We start from the raw sequence: 10,512 nt of genomic DNA, 5'->3' as shown, positions 1-10,512 counted from the left end.
AGCACGCCAAGGGTGGGGCCAGCCTGGCTGATGGTGCCTGGGATGGAATCCCAGTTCCTGTGCTTGCCTAAGCAGGTGCTTAGTCCGCTGAGCTACCTTTCTGGCCCTTACAATAATTTTATAAAGTAATATACATGTATTAACAAACCCATGTTTATTTCAGAAATTTTGGAACATTATGGAGTATAATGGCTACCAGCCACCTTGAACTTAACATTCAAAGAGCTCTCTTGGTTTTCCTCCCAAATCTGCTATTTTTTTGGACTTCCTCATCTTAACAATGATCATATAGAGTTATCCTTGATTTTTCTCTTTTATACCTTATACCCACCAGTCACTAGCAAAATCTTTCGCTCTGTCTTCAACTAAGTCCCAAATCCAGCCATTTTCAGCACCTCCACCTTATCCCAAGCTGGAGCCACAGCCCCTTTACTAGTCTCCAGGCTGTCACTCTCCCTTCCAGCCTTCTGGCTCTTTCAGCGTCCTTGAAGCATACTAAGCCCATTCATTCTTCAAGACTTTTGCGTTTCCTACACCCTCCACTGAGAATGCTCTTTACGGACACTCTCCTGAAGCGCCTCTCACTTTATTCAGCACTCTGTTCAGACACCTTCCCAGAGGAATCACCTGAAGTCGCCCTACATAAAGTAACTCCCTCACCTTTATATTCTTAAGATGTATCATTACCTAAAATTTTACATATATGTGTAAAATTATGTGTAATTATATAGATATAATCTCATATCTACATAATATTATAACACTATAATAATAAAACAAACGGTGTCATCCACAAGAACATAAGCTCCGCGAGGCCAGAGACTCTGCCTTGCACACCACTGGGTTCAGAAAGTGGGAACAAAGTAAGCATTCAGGAAATGTTTGAGGAAAGAAGGAAGGAAATAAAGTGATTTTTAAAAAAAATTCATACTCATCACTCAGAGGCACATACAGAACCACAATAAATACTTGGCCTATTCTGATCTTTTTGTAATATTTGTGTATTATTTTTAAGTAAAATAGATTCTTACTATATGTTTCAGTTTGTATCCTGACACATAAAATGTCACAAATATCATTAAGTGTCCTATCATTAAGTGTCCTTTAAAAGTAGATTTTAGGGCCAGGGTGATGGCTCAGTGGAATAAGCGCTTCCCTGGCAAGCGCAAGTGCCTGAGTTTAATCCCCAGTTCCGCCAAAAAAAAAAAAGTAGATTTTAAACTGTTGCCCCCCAAAATAAAAAAATAATCTGTTGCCCAATATTCAATTATTACACACCTCTAATTTTCTTCTTTGCAGCTGTTTTATATAAAACATTCGTCTATATTTCTTACACATCTGTAGAATAAATTTAGAAATTAAGAGTTGCAGGGTCGTACTACGTTGCTTAGGTTGGTCTTTGGCTCAAAGTTCTCCTGCTTGTTTTCTGAGTGCTGTGACTACAGGTTCACAGATGTGTGCCACTGTACTTGGCTTGGACACCCGCTTTTTTTTTTTTGATACATGGTCTCACTAGGCAGTTGAGGTGTGTAGTGATCCTCCTGTCTCAGCCTCCCCACCGCTGGGATTACAGGCATGCACCACCACTCCTAATTTTGGTGACCAGCACGGCGTACCTATGGTTCTGGGACCAGCACGACATGTGTGACTCCAGGTCCTTGTGCTTGCCAGACAGACACTTAGACTGCTAAGCTATCTCCCCAGCCCAGACACATTCATTTTTAAGAGTCTAAACTGCCCATTAAAGAGAAAAAAAATTATTCAATTTATATTATCACTTTTAGTATATGAGAATTTCAATCACAGTGTTACCAACACTAGTGTTTTTCTAAATGCCTTGCTAATTTCTTAAGTGAAAAATGTGTTCTCCTTTTTAAAATTTCCATTTCTTTGTTGGTTAAATGAGCTTTTTGTCATAAAGTAACTAGTCATTTGTATTTTTTCTTTTGTAAATTATCTGGGTCCCTGGCTCATTTTCATTCCATTATTTTTATGAATTTGGAAGAACTATTTGAATGGTAAGCATATAAGCGCATCTCAAATGTCATTTTAAAATTTTCAGATACCTTAAATTTTCACATTTTACATAGCAAATTCTACCAATATTCCCCTCACAGCTTTCTTTCTGGCTGGGGATGTGCCTCAGCGCTACAGTGCTTGCCTGGCCTGCAGGAAGCCCTGGGTTCAACCCCCAGATCAGAAGTTTCCTTCCACTGCTTCTGTACCTAACATTATTAAAACTTACTTAATAATATGTGCTTTTAAAAATGCAAGATATTAGAAAAATGTATTTCAAAGGAGACTCTCTGGGCACTCTTATATTGGGAAATACTTCCCAGCACATTCACTTGGTCCAGTATTTTCATTTTGGTATACATTGTTTCCTTGCACATACAGGCCATTTCCTGAGGGTCCCTTCTGTAGATGACAGTGTGCCAAGAGCTGAAGGAAGTAGGACAGAAAGCCCTATGCAAGTTATATTTGTGTGGTGCCAAACAGCAATGACTGCAATTAAGTATGAAACACCAAAAATAATGGGGTTCATGTACTTGTCTAATTAGATGTTTTGGGATAATTTGGGCCATTGGGTCTGAAGAGAACAGATGCAGTGTTTATATTCTAGGTGTGAGCCTGGTGAGCAGACAGAGAAATCAAAGGGGAAAACTACGGATTAACAAATCCAAAGCTGAAGGGTGGACAGAAGCAAGATCTCTCAATGTGGTGCTGCACACCTGTAATCCCAGCACTCGGGAGGCTGAGGCAGGAGGTACACCAGGAGTTCAAGGCCAGCCTGGACTACATAGTAAGACCCTGTTTCAAAATTTAAAAAAGGAAAAAAAAAGCATTAAAGAATCTCAAAAAATAAAAATAAATAAATTAAAATTTTAAAAAAGCATCTCAATCTCCTCCTCAGCTGAGAACACCTTGGGATAATCTTCCTAGCTCCTAAATGCAATTTCTGGGATTCCAGACGTGCTGACTTCGTGCGGCGCTTCCTATGTTCTGTATGTTTGAGGTCCCCAAGTACAGTTACTATGAGGACTCTGACCTCTTCCTCTTTGGCCTTCTTTTTGGCGTCATCCAACTTCTTCTTTTTGCTTTCTGGCATGAGATCATCTAACCAGCTCAGCTCTCGCTTAGAGAAACAGAGATCCATGACTTTCCTGACAAAGACCAAGGCCAAGACCTACAAGAAACATGGAAAGAAGAAAGCGAATTACAGCATCTAATTTTCTTTCTGGAATTAAGAGCCAAGTCCTGTTTTCACAGATGACGAGGATTTCTCCAGCCACACGAAGCTCATAACAGTCCTAACAGGCGCCTTTTACCGAGCACCCTCTGTGCTGGGTACGGAGGTGTTTTACACAGAATGCTTAATGATCACCACAACAACCTACAAATCAGAGAGCAACTAATTTAACTCCCTCACTGAGAAGAGAAGCCATCTGTAGATAGCTTAGCAGCTGCTTTCCCTGGCCTGAGCCAGCAGGCAGGGACATGGAGTGCAGAGCCACTGCGTGAAGTACAGGCACAGTGACCGGCCACAGCCAGCCCAATGCCTCACCGCGGGGTAACAGAGCCTGGGAGAACCCGCTCCCTCTGATCCTTGGCTTGCACATTCCCAAATCTTTTTTTTTTTTTTTTTTGTGCCTGCCCTGTGAAGCTGTAGTGGATTTTGTGTCTGCTTTCTGGCCCACCCTGACCTTCATTTGATAGGGGAGGAATCTGAGGCCCAGAGGAAGCAATGCTAGGGCTAAAAGCTCACAGCAATCTTCCCAGTGGAAGCAGGGCCAGGATATCTCAACTGCTGCTCCACTTTTACTCCCATGAGGGCTTTTTACAATTTTTTAATTTTATAAATACACATCTGTAGCATATGATGATCACATTCGTCATGGGCAGTAGGCACATGCATGTAACACACCTAAGTTCTTACATCTTTTTTTTTCTATGTACTTGGTACAGGGTCTCACTACACAGCTCAGACTCATAATGATCCTTCTGTTTTCAGCATCCCGAGTGCTGGGATTACAGGTGTGGGCCACCATGCCTAGTTTCAGTGGTGGGCACTGTGTGTTTGGGGTTCCAGGGCTGGCACAGCATGTGGTACCAGGTATTGAACCCAGCTCCTTGCACTTGCCAGGCAGGGGCTTAGACTGCCGAGCTATCTCCCCAGCCATCTATGTCTTTATTTTCTATTGTCTGCCTTTTATTTTGCTCTTTATCTATATTTTGGGTTTCTCATATAAAGAGAAACCATGTGATTTTAAGCTATGTGATTCATTTTACTTAACATATGATCTCAGGGTGCATCCATTTTCCTATAAAATGATGCAAGCTTATCTTTCTTTATGGCTGAGTAGTACTGGAGACAGAACCATACCATCTAGAACAACCTGCCTGGGTGAATTAGCATTCATCAGCTACATCTGGTGGCTGGCAAGGAATGAGGCCAATCATGCTTAACAAGTTGAACCATATTTCCTCCAATTTTAATGACTATTTTCCAAAAAAATCCAAGTTTGATGGACTTCCTTCCTAGGAATTTACTGTTTCCTTAACTACACATTTAATTCCTGAATACAACACACAAATGCAGAGTCTGACAAAAGGAGACTACTATCTAGTTCTCTAGGGAATGAGAGAACAAATCTAAAACAAAGTTACCATATGGTGCAGCAATGCCACTGGTAGCTATATTCTCTGAGGAACTGCTGGCGGGGACACATGTGTGCAGCCACGGCCACAGGGGCATTACGGCAACCAGAAGGTAGACATGGCCCAAGTGCCCATCACAGACGATGGAAACACACAATGTGGTCTACACATACAATGGAGTACTTACTATTCAACCATAAAATGCACAAGGATTGCCTGGAGTGGTAGTGTAAACCTGTAACCAGAGCACTCCAGAGGCTGAGGCAGGAGAATTGCTGAAAGTTCAAGGTCAACCTAGGCTACTTAGTAAGTTCAAGGCCAGCCTGAACCACACAGTGAGGCCCTATCTCAAAAAAAAAAAAAAAAAAACAAACACAAGAATAGTCCCATAATAAGGATAAACTTGAAGATATTATGCTAAGTAAAATAAACCAGGCACAAAGGACAAATACTGTATAGTTCCCTTGATATATATGTATAATAAAATAGAAGGTTAATGGTGGCTTCCTAGAGATTGGCAAGAAGAGGAGAATAGGCAGTTATGTTTGAATATTTGTTTTACTGGGAATTAAGCTCAGGACCTTGCACTTGCCAGGCAGGTGCTTATGCCACTGAACTATCTCCCAGGTGCAGTTATGGTTTTAATGAGTACAAATTTCCAGCTTTTTAAGACAAAAAAATGTTCTGGAGACAGGCGGTGGTAAGTACCACAACATGACATACTTAATGCCACTGAACTGTACACTGAAGACACACCAATATTTTTGTTCTTTAAGGTATTTGTTAAAATAGGAAGTTTCATGTTATATGCATTCTACCACAATTTAAAAGACAATAATAATAGTTTACATTTTTGAAAACCCCTCACCATCATCGGGAAGACGATGGCTGCTGGAGAGGCCTTGATGACCCACAGCAGGACCAGGCAGGCGAGCTGGATGAGGGTGAAGAGGTGCACTTTGCGCAGAGGCACGTGCCGCAGGTAGATGAAGTCCGGCTGGTGCTTGGCGGGCATCCCGAAAAGCTTCAGACGATCGAAGAACTGGAAGGGCAGAACCAGCATTATTTTTAGGAGGCCTCTGAGTCAGAAGTCTTGTTAGGTCCATTCAGCTCGCTCAGCTCACCTGCTGAAAAGTAGTTAGCACTATTTCCCTTGGACAGAAATGGAAACTGAGGCTCAGAGAGAACAGAAATGTCAGGCATGAGCTCAAGCTAGCTTTTCTAATTCTGCTTCAGACCTCATTCTCCTACCCCATGCTGTGGCTCCCGTGCCTCTTTCTCAGGCAAAGTGGCAAACAGAATAAGTCAACTGCATCTTTCTGCTTACCATCAAATCCAATGTTTTTAACTGTTCTTTAAGGAATGTAGGGCTATGCATTGATTATTTATAGCAAAAAGATAAAAGTGAAACATCATAACATTGAATATGGAAGCTATGATCATCCTTATATTATAGAAAGAAAAACAGAGACCCAGAAGTTAAATACAATCATCTGTCCAATGTCACATCAGACTACCTAAAGAATGGTCACTGGACAGTCCACAAGATAGTGTTTATTATTAAACACTAATAACAGAAAAAGTGTTTATTGCATCATCTGCACTGGCCAAGTCATTGATGATGATTCCTGACTTACTCTGTTGGATGGACTCTGAGGAATGAACCGACTGACAGGAAAACGCAGAATGTCTGCCTGCCGTGACAACTCCTGTTACTCCCTATTCTTTTCAGCAAAGCATTCCAAAGTTAAACTCCCTTCTCACATACATTAGCACGGTGCTGGACTAACCATGTATGGAAGACAGTCTGGTTCTTTTTTTTTTTTTTTTTTTTTTTTTGAGACAAGATCTCACAATGTAGTTCAGGCTGGCCTTGAATGTTCAGGCTGGCCTCTGCCTCCCAACTGTTGAGACACAGGTATACACCACCATGCCTGGCAACACAATCTATTTCTTGACCAACATTTCAGATCCAGGTTTATCACCACTTGGCAAAGAACCTAGTAATACATGCCAAACAATTTTTGAATACGGAGTGAATTACTAAAATAATGACATTAAGCCTAGTCACTCTGGAAGTCTCTGTACTCTCAGGCCAACATAACCATAATTTGTCCTATATCTGAAAAAATTTCTAAACTAGCCCAGCCAAACAAGACTAGGCAATAATTTCTCAAGAAGTGCCTGTGGCTAAAAAAGTACTAGATTTAATAGGCAAAATCAGTAGTATAGCTGAATACAAAGTCAACACTCAAAAATCAATAGCATTCCTATACATAAATAATAAACTCACTGAGAGAGAAACTAGAAAAACACCTTTCACAATAGTATTCCCAAAAATGAAATACCTAGGAATAAATCTTACAAAGATGGGGGTCTGCCTGTTAGCTCAGTTGTTTAAGTGCGTGCTTATGCAAACATAATCAGGCGCAGGATACTGCAGTTTGATCCCCAGCTCCACACGCCTTAGATAAGATATCTTCTGTTCTTGGGAAGGAAGAACCAATATAGAGAAAATGACCATACTTTCAAATCTCGGGGCCGGGGAGATGGTTCAGTGGAATAAGTGCTTCCTTGGCAAGCACAAGGGCCTGAGTTCAATCCCCAGTTCCACAAAGAAAAACAAAAATGAAAACAAAACTGTTACACAGATTTAGTGCAATCCCAATCAAAATTCCAAGAGCATATCTCACAGAATTAGAGAAAACAATCCTAAAATTCATTTGGAACCAGAACAGACCTAGAGTGGCTAAAGCAATTCTAGGCAACATGGGGCTGGCCAAATAGCTCAGCAGATTAAAGTACAGGCAAGCAGGCACAGGGGCCAGGGGTTTGATCCCTGGGCCTGATGTGCCAGCCCTACCTCTGGGGCATGCTGAGTTGGCAATTGAGACTGGGCGTGGTGGCACGTGCCTGTAATCTCAGCTCTTGGGAGGCTGTAAACAGGCGGATCACTACAAGTCCGATCTAGTAGTGAGACCCTGAACACCCTGTAGACCCTTCCCTAAAATTTTTTTTTTAAATCTAGGCAACAAAGGCAACACGGGCGCATCAAAATCCTGGATTTGAAATTATACTATAAAGCTACTGTGATTAAAAACAGTGTGGTACTGGCAAAAAACAAAACAAAACAAAGATCAATGGAACAGATTAGAAGATGCAGAACTCCAGACATACTCAGCCACCTTATATTTGACAAAAGGGTTAAACAGACACTGGCAGAAGGATATCCTCTTTAATAAATGATGCTGGGAAAACTGAACATGCAATTTTTGCACACATCAGAAATTAAAAATTAGACCCATCTTTCACCACACAGTAAATGAAATTTGAAATGGATAAAGGATCTGAATATTAAGACAGAAATGGTAAATCTGCTGGAAGACTGAATAGATAAAACTCTTGAAGACATTGGTATAAGCAAAAGTTTCATGAATAAAACCCTGATTGCACAGGAACTGTCACAAAGAATCAACAACTGAGTTCTCATCTTGTTAAAAAGCTTTTGCACAACAAGAGAAACTAACAACAGAGTGAAGAGACAACTCACAATGTGGAGAATAAATGTTTACTATCAATGTATAAAGAACTCAAAAAAATCAGGATCCCCCCCATAAATTTAAAGGCCAAATCCAAAAATAAGCACTGGAAATGAATAAACACTTTTCAGATGGAGAACTACAAACAGAAAATAAACGCATGAGAAAATGTTCAACATCACTCAAGAGATGCAAATTAAAACAACTCTGAGATTCCCTTTCACTCTGGAAAAAATGGCTATCATCAAGGAACCAGCCAAGAACAAATGTTGGCGGAGAAGTAGGGAACCAGGAACTCTTCTTCACTGTTGATGGCAACGTAGACTGTTGCAACCACTGTGAAAATCAGTGTGGAGAGTTCTCCAAAACACTAGGACTGGAGGTCCCATTTGACCTGGCTAGTCCCCACTTGGGCGTCTTCCCAAAAAATTCAAAATATTTTACCACAGAGATACATGCACACCCATGTTTATCACAGTACAATTTGTAATGGCTAGATCTGGGAGACAACCCAAATGCCGATCAACCGAGGAATGGATTAAAAAAAGTGGTCTTTTTATATAATGTGGTCTTACCTAGCCATAAAGAAGGATACACATGGATACAACTTGAGAGCACGTCCATAGGTGAAAGAAGATGCGAATGTGTCAACAACATACTATATCTCCCTAGTGTGAGAAACTGAGAGTACATGTGATCCAAAATGTACAACAGATATTGTAAAATGGGGAAAAAAACCTCAGAAAGAAGGAGAAACTGGTTTAGGAAAGTAGAAAAAAAAAGGAAGAAAAAAGCAGAAGAAAAAAATATATATATAGCCAGCAAGATAGCTCGACGGACTAAGTGCCTGCTTAGACAAGTGCAGGGACTAGGTTCGACCCCTAGGACCACATGCTGCACCCAGGCACGCTGAGCTGAGATGGAGTCCAGGCATGGTTGTGCACGCTTGTAATCCCGGCACTGGGGAGGCTGAAAACAGGAGGATCACTACGAGCCTGAGCAACCCTGTACCAAATACATTAAAAAATAGATATAGATATATTAAAATTTCTCTCAGTTCATTGAAAAGACAGGTTTGTGTTAACATTGTTTGGACAACTACATGCTGATATCTTGTACTCTAAGTAACTAATTTACAGATAACAACACACAATGTATTAACCTCCTACTATACTGTTTTGGAATTTTTGTTTTTTGGTTGGTTGATTTTTTTTGTTTCTTTTTCTTTAAAAAAAAATAAAAATAAAAGAATTGGCTGTGGTTTTCTTAGAGAACTGTCCCTCCCTGGTCAGGATGGGTGAACTCACAATGAGAAGACATGGCCATGGTCAACTGTACAATACCTGGATTCCTTGTAACGAGGAAACTCCCATGTAGAGGAAAACTCCGTAGAGGACTGGCATTGGGATAAACTGCAGACCACGGCACAAAGATCAGACATTAATTTGGTATCATGACATGTTAAACACTTTATGAGCTTTTAAATCTCCAAGAAGGAATTAAGTCACAAGAATTTCATAAACATTCCTTTAGTTTCTGCTGCCTTGACAGAAACACAAGCAGAAGCTAACAATGATAAAAATTATTTTGTTCTGAAATGAAATGATTACATGTTAAGTGAAATCGCAGGCCTCGCATCTCGCCCCTGTCTGGCTCTGCCTCCTCCCTGGGGAGGGGCACAGACAGACAGACACATCCAAGATCCGTGGTTAAGTCATCATCTCTCCGGACATCTTCTGACCACCCAAGCTGTCCTTCCTGAAACACTCCTCTCACTTGGCCTGCCACCATACCTTCCCAGCTTCCCTCCAAACTTGGCTGGCAGCTCCTTCTGAGGCTCCCGCTGTCTCTTCCTCAACCCAGGTTCTAAAGTCTGCTCTTCTCTCTGGACCTTCTTCTCGATTTTTACTTGTTTGTTTGTTTATTTATTTTTGAGATTAGGTCTTGCTATATAATTCAGCCCAACCAACAAGAGTAGGCCTTGAACAGTGCATATGTTGTCTCACGCTGGCCTTGAACTCAGAGCAATCTTCTTGCCTCATCCTTCAAGTGCTGGGATTATAGGAGCGCACCAGCATGCCCAGCCCCTCTTTTGAATCTACCCTTCTCCCAAGTGCACTCACTTACCCTCTGTTTTCAATATCATTAATAATAATAATAATAATAATAATAATATAATATTTTTAATCCAGAACCTCCCCTCTTAGTCTCTTCCCCCTTAGAAGCTAATACCAGCCTTCTCATTCAAATCCTACCTATTATCCTATCTCCTGCAAAATCAAAATGTCATCTATACCATTTTAAGCAATACTAT

At 40.9% G+C, this 10,512-nt stretch overlaps 1 protein-coding gene across 1 annotated transcript in view; it reads right to left on the bottom strand.

The window, feature by feature from the left end:
• Slc4a8 (solute carrier family 4 member 8) overlaps positions 1 to 10,512 on the bottom strand; it is a 92,509-nt gene that overhangs the window by 8,005 nt on the left and 73,992 nt on the right. The window contains exons 20-22 of the mRNA XM_004637832.2: positions 9,542 to 9,610; positions 5,528 to 5,701; positions 3,050 to 3,187 (exon numbers count right to left, since the gene is read on the bottom strand). Coding sequence (XP_004637889.1) covers positions 3,050 to 3,187; positions 5,528 to 5,701; positions 9,542 to 9,610 — 381 coding nt within the window. The remainder of the gene's footprint in view (positions 1 to 3,049; positions 3,188 to 5,527; positions 5,702 to 9,541; positions 9,611 to 10,512) is intronic.

Source organism: Octodon degus, unplaced genomic scaffold, assembly GCF_000260255.1.
Source record: "Octodon degus isolate 3935 unplaced genomic scaffold, OctDeg1.0 scaffold00093, whole genome shotgun sequence".
Lineage (NCBI taxonomy): Eukaryota > Metazoa > Chordata > Mammalia > Rodentia > Octodontidae > Octodon > Octodon degus.
Note: the sequence above shows the minus strand (reverse complement) of the source record. Positions and strands in the feature narration are given on the sequence as shown.